The sequence below is a fragment of the Dendropsophus ebraccatus genome, chromosome 5 (assembly GCF_027789765.1).
Source record: "Dendropsophus ebraccatus isolate aDenEbr1 chromosome 5, aDenEbr1.pat, whole genome shotgun sequence".
Lineage (NCBI taxonomy): Eukaryota > Metazoa > Chordata > Amphibia > Anura > Hylidae > Dendropsophus > Dendropsophus ebraccatus.
The window spans coordinates 36972614-36984936 of NC_091458.1; the positions used below are offsets into that span (position 1 = coordinate 36972614).

The window sequence follows — 12323 nt, forward strand, 5'->3', positions numbered from 1 at the left end:
CTCCCCTCCACATAAACAGCTTTCTCCTGCACACTGGTTACAATTTATGCAGGAATGGGAAGGGGTACAAAGGATTGTGGATTAGTTTTCTTTATGACTGAACAGAGAGCTTTACAAGCAAAACAACTAACATTTTCTACTCTGTATCCAGAGTTACAAAAATATAGCTGCTTTTTTACAAAAACAGCTCCACCCCTGTACTCATGTTTTGCGTGGTATTACAGCTCCATTCCCTTCAATGGAAACTGAGCTGAATTACCACACACAAGCTGAAGACAGGGGTAGCGCTGTTTCCAGAAGATAGCAGCACAGGTTTTTTTTTCCCAATCAGGGATGACCGCTTTAATAGTGACACTATGGAAGCACTCAGCATTTGTTAGCCCAGACTATGAATTTGTTGAAGACACGGACGATGCCAGCCTTCCCATTGACGTTTTACTCTATGTAGGTTCTACTTCTAGTTTGGGCTTAAAAATGCAGATCCAAAATACTGCACTGTTGTGTGAATGTGTCTCTATGCCAAATTGTGAGTGTACCTGACTGTACTTGTTCTGATACCCATTTCACTGAATGTGCAGAGAGCCTTAGGATAAGCCCCATGAAGTAGTATTAATGACAGCAATACAGCTTACAGCAGGACTTTCCTTAGGAACAGTGGCACTCTCAAGAAACAATGAGTCATATACCTTGAAGCCTATAAATTGCTGAAACCTGACGCTGCGCTCTTCCCATTAAGCAGACATGGCGTTTCGCGTCCAAATCTTTCTTTGTTAAAGCTGATGAACAGACAGAAACAAAGTCTAGCCGCTTTATGGCCTATTCTAAACTTGTAATTATAAGAGAAAGTAAATGTCAACGCTTCCTCCCCGCTGGAAACGGGATGACTGACAATTGGTAATTGCGACTGGAAAATGGCCATCTTTATCTATGAAAAGAAGCGGCGTAGAGGTCGGGGGTTCTGTGTAGGAAAGGCATTAGTGGCCGTTATTCCTCTGTTCTCATAGACACACACTGTGCACGTATTGTGGATGTGCTTAGATTTCATAATAAGACCTGGAACTTCTAGAACATGACTGTGTAAATCTTACTCTATGGGGGAGATTTATCAAACACGGTGTAAAGTGAAACTGGCTCAGTTGCCCCTAGCAACCAATCAGATTCCACCTTTCATTCCTCACAGACTCTTTGGAAAATGAAAGGTGGAATCTGATTGGTTGCTAGGGGCAACTGAGCCAGTTTCACTTCACACCATGTTTGATAAATCTCCCCCTATGTCTCCCCTGCAACTGGGCTGTATCACAAGTCATTGGATCTAGCTGAGTGCACCTGATCAGGACTGCTTTACTCTATCTGCAGTATAGCGTCATTATTTGGTCACTGTGTAGCGCGGTGATCAATAATTACTCGATCAATGGATGTTACTTTTTTGTGGTCACTGTATGAGGGTATTCTTTGGTTAAGGTATGGCGGTATTATTTAGCCTCTGCATGAGGGTATTATTTGATGATGGTTTTAATCAGTCACTGTATGAGCTTATTATATGGCCATGGGATGACAGTATTATTCATGACAGTATGGGAGTATTGTATGGCCATGGTGTGACAGTAATGTTTATTTACTGTATAAGGGTAATATATGCATGGTATTGTCAAATTACTGTATGACAGTATTATTTAGTTACAGTATGAGGGCATTGTATGGCCATGGTGTGACAGTAATATTTACTTACTGTATAAGGGTAATATTTGCTACTGTTGTGGCAGTATTATATAGGCACTCTTTGAGTGTATCATTTGATCATAGTACAGCAGTATTAGTTAGTTACTGTATGAGCCTAATATTCAGTACTGGTATGGCAGTATTATTTAGTTGCAGTATGAGGGTAAGGTATGACCATGGTATAACAGTGCTGGTAATTTACTATATAAGTGTAATATTTAGTACTGGTATGACAGTCTTTTTTAGTTGCAGTATGAGGGTATTGTATGGCCTTGGTATGACAGTATTGTTTATTTACTATATGAAGATATTATTTGGTACTGTTTATTCTTTGGACAGACGGCAGAATCTCCCGTGCATAGAATGGAGTCTATGACACGGGCGGAGATGCACTTGCGCACCAGAGTCCGCGAGCAGGCGTGAGCTACGAAATGCGCAATAGATTTTCCATCACCAATTTATAGTGTGCACGTACCCTAAGATAGTATTTAGCTGCTGTATGAGAGAAACACAACTCCCATTGTATGACCTAATAGCAGACCATTAGGTCATACACGACATAACCTTGCTAGTGTACAGCACCATGAAAGCTTTCTACGCACCCTGGTCAGTGCATTCCTGAAGCTCCTATTGATTTCAATGGGCGTTTCAGAGAGCAATCCCACATCACTTGTTTTTTACACAGTTCACACTCATAGGAATAAGTGAAAGCCATTTCCTAACTATATAGGAACAGATGAGGAGCAAATTTGCGCGATAATCGTTCCGTGTAAACGCAGCATAAGTATAAGTATTCTCTAAGCCCTGTGGTTTCCAAATCAGATACTTTTATCTATACCAGTAAATCCAGACCACCCTATGCAATAGTAAGTCAATACATGCAGCATAATGGATGTCTGGGAAGAAACATTTACAGACACATTTGTAGAGATAGTAACCTTGTTGATTTAGTGTGGCTGTACCATAAATCAGACGGCATGCAAGCCATATATTCATTGGCTGTGAATAAAATGGGAAAGGTCAGGTTTAAAGCTTATTAAAAAAAAAATTGAACTTCCTGCACACCTTGTGTGTGTGTGTGTATATATATATATATAATATATATATATTATTTATTATTTTATTATTATTATAATTTTTTTATTTATTTTTAATAGATCAAAATAATCATTTTTATTTTATAAAAAAATGACTGAGAATCTATACCTGAAAATTGTAAGAAAGGTCTATAGTTATAGAGGATAAACCACAAAGAGCCCAAGGGTGCATAATCCATTCATCATACACATTATATAGCTATAACTCCTCATCATGCATATTAACATACAATTAGGCATGGTCAATAATTGTATATGCCCTTGAGGAATTTTATACCATAACAATCTATTTATGTAAGTGTATGGAGAGGCCAGTGGTGATATCATGACGAGGTGTCTCAACATATCGACCTATGTGTCTACTTTATGGTCACGGATGACATATTGAAAACACTAATTTAAAACAAAAAACTATTCACACCCTAGGTTGGACCCCTGAATACATTTAGACCCTGAACAGCTCCAGGACCTTATGTGCCTGCCCCTGTAGTAATTCTGCCCCTGATGGCAGACATATTATCATATTATTTCTCTATAACTACATCTATAAGCCTGCATGGTTCCTACAGCTGAGGTCCTCAATTTGGGTTCATGCCGCGATGCACCAGCTTGGGACTTTAAGGGTGGTATTACACGGAACGATTATCGTTCGAAAAATCGTTAAATCGTTCGGATTTGAACGATAATCATTTAGTGTAATAGCAGGCAACGATTAAACGACCAACGAGAAATCGTTGATCGTTTAATAGGATCCGGACCTATTTTTATCGTTTGATCGTTCGCTCATCGTTCGCACATCGTTCGGTGGAATAAGAATTCACAGCTGAAACGTACGCAATAGCGACGACTAAATGAACGCAAGAACGATCATAAATAACGATCATCGTTTCGTGTACTTGGGCGAACGATTTCGGGTCGTTTGCCTTAGCGGTCGTTTAGATCGTTTATCGTTAATCGTTAGTCGTCGGAAAATTGCTTGGTGTAATAGTACCCTTAGTCTGCAGACTTCAGTGGGCACCGTAAATTATGTAATTTTTTCCTGTAGTGATGCTGAAGGAGAATTACATCCTACTGATAGGTGTCGGTGATGTAGGACACAAGCAATGCCATAGCTGAGAAAGAGTTACCCACCCACCTGCTAAAACTGTAAGATCCCTGGCCCAGACTCTTTTTAGAAGGAAGAAAGTCAGGAAGTTAGTCAGTCTAGTTAGGAAGTTAGGTGCAGGAGAACAGTATATGAGCGTAAGGCTGGGTTCACACAGCGTTTTTGCAATCTGTTTAACGTATACATTTTATGGAAAAAACGGATGCAAAAACTGATGCAATTGTGTGTCATCCGTTTGGATCTGTTTTTCCAGTGACTCAAAAAAAAAACCCAATTAAAAACGTATACGTTGAACGGATTGCAAAAACGCAGTGTGAATCCAGCCTAAAAACACAAGAGAGCAATCAGTGAGATAAAGAGGGGGGGGGGTCATGGGAGCTGTATCTGTGTGTGTGAGGGGGGGGGGTCTTTTGGTCTAATTTGGGGTCTGAATAATTTTTGTAAGATCAATCAAAACACTTCAGAGACACCATCACATGTTTCTCAGCATCAGTGAATCTAGAAATGTTGCCCCCAGGGAAATCAAATAAGCAAAAATACTGGGGAGACACCATCATGTCTTTCTCAGCGTCAGTGAACTAGCCAGACCTTCTACTGGGAAGGAACAACCAAGCCAATGAGGTCAACCTGCACTTACTAGACTTTGCTCCCAGAATCTTACTCCACACTGATGAGGGGCAAATACCCCAAAGCAGTCTGTGGATAGATACTTTACGTAGGTATTTCCCAAGTCCTGTCATTTTTGACTGTGCTTTGTTGTAATGTGGTTTCCTTGAATGGAGACCCCCCTTCGCCTGGTTGTTCCTTCCCGGTAGAAGGTCTGGCTACCTCACTGACATTGAGTAACAGGTGATAGTGTCTTTGCAGCATTTTTGCATATTTAAATAATTTTTAGAGTCCAGTATCGGTATATAGGTATGTGGTTGACGTTGGGAATAATGTTCCAGTTTGATTTTGGAGGCAGTGGGAGATGGAGTACACTATTTTATATCTAACCCCATGACGACTCCCTCTCCAAATATTAAAAAAAAACCTTACTTACAAAAAACACTTACTTACAAATGCACCAAACTATTTATAATGTACCTGTAGTTTTATAAACAATGACTATCACATAGCACTGTGCACAATGGTAATTTTTCCAATTTTTTCAATTCTTATTGTGGTTCTTAGATACCTTAATGGAGACGCCATTGTCTTTACCCCGCTGTTCATACGTGTGCATTAGGAGATAGCAATCTTTGCCATAGAAACTGAGACAGGTGCTGTGGAGATGGAGCACAAAGTGCCATCTCCTAATCCATACAGTAGGTACGAATAGTGGGGAGTGGAGACAATAAGGACTCCGTTAAAGTAGTGTGACATCTTAATCGAAGCACTTTAGATTATGACTATTTTGTGCTCATTTTTACAGGTACACATAAAAATACCGTTATTTATCCCATACTGTTAACACCACTTTTAAACTGCCAGAGTTACAGTGTGGCGGGGGGTACAGGTTTGTTGAACAGCCCAGGGTCTGAGAGTCAGACTATGACAACAACCCTCATCATTATCCATCCTTCTGCATCTCACTGGGCCTCCATTTTCCATCACATGCTCCTCCTATGCTACTGAACATGGAGTTTGCTGGCATTCCTACAGTAAATCTGCAGTATGTGAACACAGCCCAAGAAAGAGGGATTTCACAGCATTACACCTATGCTTGAAAGGCATTTATTCAGTCAAGTACTGCAACAAGTATACTTGTCGATATATATCCATCACTCATTTCTCACAAAAGGTTTTGCATGAATTTACAGCTATAATACAGATTTCCCAGGCAGGCAGTTTATTATTGAGCTATATAGAAGACTTTATACTGGTTCTTAAAGGAGTTATTTGTTATATTCCCACTGGTCTAGAAAACGTTAGATTTTTAGATTGTGAGCTCTCCCACTGGGCCCATCGAGAGTAAAGTTTGAAATTGGATGCAATGAATGTGGAGGGTGGTTGTGACCTATTGTCGTGTTCTCGGAGCCCCTTCCTTTGTTAGATTGCTCTCATTCAGTTACCTCACGCTGGTTTTATTTTAAGGGTATAGCTATTATAGTAAGTGCTTATCATTATTGTGACTTTTGAAATCATACATTACTTGTATACAATCTGAACATCAGATTTGCCTCAATTACTATTTCATAATGTTATTAATATATTTAATCTTATTACAATATTACAACTTGCGGAGCATTTTGCAGAGTGAAGGAGCACTAGACGTTATCAGGACATTTCCTTACCTAGATTGGGTTGTCCAGGTTCTAGGACAATCCTTAAAGGGGTTCTCTCATCTTAGCGAGTTCCACCTCCGGGACCTGCATCCATCTAGAGAACAAGGACCCCCATGATCTGAAGTCTGTAGATTCAGGAATTATTGTATGTTCAAGATACAACTAATGCAATGATAGTCCTGTAGCATTTCTTGTATAGTGGTTGGCACCCTGGTTGTCTCAGTGTAGTCGTCCCTGTTGTGTTTGTTCTTGTTCCCAACATAGAAAATTCTGAGAAGAGTATCTGATTATGTAATTGTATATAAATGCACATGTGCTTTTGTAGATCCTACTGATGTGTCATATACTTAAAGGGAACTTGTCATTACTTTCATGCTACAAGTTCCCCAGAAAGTTCTCTCCGGCCCCCATAGAGTGATCTCTGTTTGAGTATTGGCAGACATTAATCAATCAAGGCCAGTGGGGCAAGGAAAAACCACCAGGCCCATAGTTCAAGCAACGTGAGGCTATGTTCCCACTGGATTAGGCGGCCACCTTTCCGGATGGCAGTCTGTCATTTTGAGGCAAATTAACGGCCCGTTATTTCATAATGATGGCAATTATTTGTACAGCCATTTTTCGACCTCGAATTGACAGCTATCCTAAAAGATAGCCGTAAACCGGACACAAAAGTTGGTGTGTGCACAAAGCCAAAGGGCTGTTGTATTTGTACGTATATTTTGCAGCATAATACACTCGTGTTACTCTTTGAACTACATGTGTTTGTCTACATACATACACATACATGATGCATCACCCATTGAATTACATACACATCACTGTAAACTTGGCATTCTCTTTAATGCATGAAGTTTTTACAGCAAAAAGATCAAGTGTGAGGTCACTTTTTATGAGTATTCCATACATCTTGCACACTTATATAAAAATATGCTACGAGAAAGTTTAAGAAAAAGCTTAGTAATGAAAAAAAAAATCCTCTAAAATACACCTGTAAACATATCCTTACATGAACCTTGTGGCAATCACATGTCGTTCCTGGATAATCTCTTCCATTTTCTTGTGGATCTTTCAGCCTTCAACACAGAGAGGTGCGAGAAACTACAAAAAGAGAAGGAGGAACTGGAAATCAAATTTGATAATGAAGTGAAGAAACTGGAACGACATCAGCAAGAAGAACTCCAGGCACTAAAGGAGAGGTTAGAGCAGCAGTATGACCGGGAGATGGAGCATCTACAGCAGGAACAGAGTTCCCAACTACTTCAAATCCGTTCCCAACATCAAGGCCAGGTCAGTGCACACGCGTTACAGCAGAAGCGGCAAACGGCAATGGGATAACAATGGTCCTTCATAAAGGATCCATCTGTCAACACCATGTCATGCTTAGGGGTTTGTGTTTGTATAAAAAGAAGCTAATTTCTGGAAGGAAAAGAACTTACTCTATAGTGCCACCTATTGAAGGTAGCTTCCCTTAATATCAATGTCCATCCCTTAAATTGACACTGTCCCCCCATTTACTCTTGCTTTATGTCATCAGTCGAAGTGTCACCTAGGCGGGGCTTTACAGCAGTTGGGCCCCAACTCTCTGCTGGGAAAAAAGGGCCCAACTGCCATGAAGCCCCGCCTAGGTGACATTGTCCACCAATGAAATTAAGTGATTTTACAGCAGAAAGAAGACAGCTTTATACAAGTATATATAAAATGTGCAGCATCTAAGCTTGTGGATGGTGCAGAGAACCATACATAAAGTGGGGGGGGGAGGGACAGTATCATTTTAACAAATTTCTGACATGTCATATATTGATGAGGGTCTGGGTGCTGAGACCCCCGATGCTTGTTAGAGTGAAAATGGACAAAGATCCACAGACTTCTGTTTTAACCGTACACCACTCACTAAAGCTGTTGGGATACTGTGCGTACAGCCACATGCTTCTGTCTGTCATTCTAATGATCAGCAGGGGTGTCAGCACCTGGGCCTTCGCTGATACAAACCTGTGACAAGTTACTATCACATGTCTGAACTTTGTTAATATGATAGGTACACTTTAAAACATGATTAAAGGACAACTCTGGCGCTGGTAAAAAAAAAAAAAAAACTAAACTGAAGCTCCAGTTGATGGCTTTATTTTTTCCTTACTTCCTAGTTTGGGGTTTCCTATGATGCACTTTGTCTCCTGTGATGTCTAACTGACTCTGTAAAACTGTTAGATGGCTTACATCTTGTTCAGCCAATCTGAGCTGACCAACCTGAGTCATGTGACAAAGGGAGGCTGGCCTAACAGGGCTTAGACCAGTTTCCTTCTTGATGATGTCATTGTCACAAAATGGCTGCCACAGAGCAGCTTGGGGTCAACAGTCATTAGGTAAGAATGAGTTTACATCACTTCCTGGTGGGGGGAGTTGAGGGGGGAAAAGATAGGGAAGGGGGCAGATAGGTAGTGGAAGCATATTACATAGTTATATAACTTTGTAATGTGTTTCAATTACTGGGAAAATTATTTTTGCCGGAGTATGCCTTTTAAGGATTATATATCAAGCAACAATCTTCTCCTGAAGGAAGAGTCACCCATTTGCAGGCAGCTGCCTCTGGGTTCTTATCAGAGCAGGGTGATGGCTGGCTAACAAGATACTTTCAATATGGGACTAGGAGTAGTGTATATGCTTGAGAAAATTTAAGGCACTGTAGAGCTGGTACTTTTCCTCCTGGAAATGAGCTACTTTGCATACTCTTTTCCAATGGACCTTTGCACGGCTTGTAAGACACTATACACTTGTTTGGCAGCCTACTCAAGGAGACACACTACTCCCTTATTCCCCTGTATTGTATCTTTATAATGGTTAGGCCATGAGGTTTCTGATACAGAGCAACAAACCCCCTGGCCAACTATCTTATGTATATGGGGGGTCTCCAAAGTCCATCACCTCAAGAGAAAGAAGAATGGGCATTGTTGAATTTTAGCACTTGATCATTTTGTCCTACCTGGAGATAAGCCATCTCCACAAGTTATGGCAGAGGTTTACTCTCCTATCCCCATTGAAAACACAGGTACACTCAGTTGAGCATAAACCCAATGTAAATATATTTAGTGATTCTTATTGTCTTTGCTGTGGTTTCACAGACACACCACAACACCATGGTACCCTGACCTTCTGATGATCTCACGTCCAGTTGGTTTCTTGTGGCCGTTAGGTGTCCACGTGGTATGATGTGGTCAGAAGTGTGTCTCACGGCCACTTTAGGAGATAACAGAGAGTCTGTATCTGACTTTTCAGAATTCTCTGCAGATTAGCAGCTCCCTGTGTAATTGGTAACTATGTACTAGGTCTTACCTGTAACTGCAAAGATGGATGTCCCTATCACATGTGCTGCACCCTCTCACAGGAGCCCATAGCAGGCTTCTAATACCAGCGTTTTAATCTATCATTTATAGCAATGTCTGAAGACTGATAGTACATAGCCGCCAGCAGCTCATATATTACAGTGGTTAAATGTACAGAGGAATGCCTGTGCCCTGTAATTGGAAACATCTGACATCTTGACGGAGAACAGATCTGTTATATAAGAGCCGGGTAATAATACAACAATTCATCAGTGTTCTCTACAGATATATGGCTGAAGTCCATGCAATGGCTGAAGTCCATGCAGCGGTGGCTTAGGCTGTGTGCACACTTGGATTTTAGGTCTTTGTTTTCATGTTCAAAAAATAGATGTTCTGCATGCAAAAAAAAAAAAAAAAGGTAAAATGTAAACAGATGTTCTGCCACTAGATGCTTTTTAAAGGCCCTATTCCACTGAAAGATTATCGTTCATAAACTCACTCCAACGACCGCTCGTTAACAATAACGATTGTGGAATTGGTGTAAACGAGCGAACGACAAAGGCGAAATCGTTATATTGTCGTTCAAAATAGTTTTTCAGCATGTCGAAAAAAATCGTTGGTCTTTGAAAGATAATTCGCTTATCGGTTCGTAATATTAGAAATCTTTCAGTCGTTCGTAAAAAGGTTTAAAAAAGTAGGTGTGTCGTAAGGTCAGGATCACCCCGGCGAACGTTTTAAACGACCATGTAACGACTGCAAAATCGTTACACTACATATATCGTTCACGTTCCCACGTGTGTTATGTGTTATCATTTAGTAATAGTTAATGAGCGGTCGTTGGAGTGAGTTTATAAACGATAATCGTTCCGTGGAATAGGGCCTTAAGCTTTTTTTGCATTTAACAAACCAGCTGTTTTATAGGATGAAAAATTGAAAGTGATAAAAAAAAGATCAATGACTAATTACACAGGCAGATTAATCTGACAGATTATTGAAACCAACGCAAGGAACAGACTATAAACAGGGGAACAGGCCATAAATGAAAGACTGAAATTTCTCCTCTTTTCAAATCCATTCCTGGCTTTGGCTTCCAGAATCTGTCAGATAAATCTGCCTGTGTAAACGCACCATAATGCTACGTTTACACGGAGCGATTATCGGGCGAATTTTCGCGATAATGATCGAATTCGAACGATAATCGTACGTGTAAACGCGGCGAACGATCGAAAAATCGTTCATTTTGATCTTTTAACATGTTCTTAAATCGTCGTTTGTCGTTTGCAAAAAATTCGCCGATCGTTCCGTGTAAACAGTCATTCACTGATTTTACCCATGTGTGAGATAGGCTTAAGCGATCGCAAAACGAATTTTCTGTACGATATATCGTTCCATCTAAACGCTGATCGTTCTAAAAAAAAATCTTTACTTCGAAATCGTTAATTGTACGATCGGGCGAATTATTGCTCCGTGTAAACCCAGCATAACTCTCAAATATAGCAAAACAATTTACTTCTAATAGATCATGTCACATGTGCATCCACTGCCTATCAAAGATCCATCGAAAGTTTTACTCTTGGAAGCTTCAATATGTGGAGATAGCGGAAAGACAGTAAGGTCCTCTTGTATTAAATAACATTTTTTTGCGCAGATTTTAAATTATTGTTCATGACAATTCATCGTAGATGTTTTTAGTTGTTCATACGTTTTTTTTCTACTATTTTCTACTATATTCAATGAACCTTCAAAAAAAAAAAAAAAAAACACACCCAAAAGGGTCTGAACTAGAATAATGTACCAACAACTGTCATTGCAATGATGGGAGCCCAAAAACGTGAAATGACGAACGTCATTAATAAGAAAAAAAAGAACGGACAGAAAAAAAAGCTGTGAACGTAGCCCTATAATCATCCTGCCCTGTTCTTTTTCCGGAAGTGGTGGCACTATGCTTTGTCTGGTATTGCAGCCTTGCTTACATCCGATAGTGTGAGCTGCAATACCAGATACAGCCTAAGGCGCAGTAAAGTGAGACAGTTTTTGGAGGGGAGGATAAATCTTAACATTTTTTTTTGTCCCTGAACAACCCCATTAACTTTCTTTTCTACCACTAAGTGTATCCATCTTCTTGTATTTGCTATACAGATTGAAGACATGGCTGCGAAGCATGAAGCCGCGCTGTTAGAGATTAAGACCAGCCATTCAGCCTCCATCGGTGCAATCCATGAAGATCACGAGAAAAGAGTTCACAGTAAATATTTCTTCCATTTTTGGAAATTTTACATAATCATAATGTTTCCAGCACAGCGGAGGTTTCAAACACCTGGGGCAAGGCAACTATTGTTAGCCCTAACCCAGCAAGGTGAATCTAAAATGTACAGCAGTGAGTGATAGTGAGGCCTACACTGTATGCATCCCCATTGTACACCCACCAGGGGCAGGGGGTCCGGCAATAGAGAGGAATCCTTTCACAGTTTGCTTTAAAACCACAAGTAAATATGTGTCTGTTCACAATTCTCCATACAACAAGTAATTTAATGTGCAATTTACCCCAATGCTGAATATATTTACTGAAGACAATTTATTATAAATGGAAATGAGCCGTCACTGCAGTATAGGTGTAGACAGCTCCTATGATGGATGGACTCTACTCTACACATACCCAAGTCTCAATGGATCTCATTCAGGCTTTTTCCCCCGCTAATCCTAAAATAGATATCACATAGAATTTTCTATAGTTTTATATATGTCTTGTAGCAAGTGCTTATATGTACCATAGATGGATAATAAGAACTTTCAGAGGGACCTTGTATTACAGGTGACT

At 40.1% G+C, this 12323-nt stretch overlaps 1 protein-coding gene across 2 annotated transcripts in view; it reads left to right on the forward strand.

Annotated features, from left to right (window-relative positions):
- Nucleotides 1–12323, forward strand: part of MTUS2 (microtubule associated scaffold protein 2) — a 53837-nt gene that overhangs the window by 34398 nt on the left and 7116 nt on the right. For both annotated transcript variants that reach the window (XM_069969874.1, XM_069969875.1), the window contains 2 exons: nt 7261–7475; nt 11645–11750. In XM_069969874.1, the coding sequence (XP_069825975.1) occupies nt 7261–7475; nt 11645–11750 (321 nt within the window). The remainder of the gene's footprint in view (nt 1–7260; nt 7476–11644; nt 11751–12323) is intronic.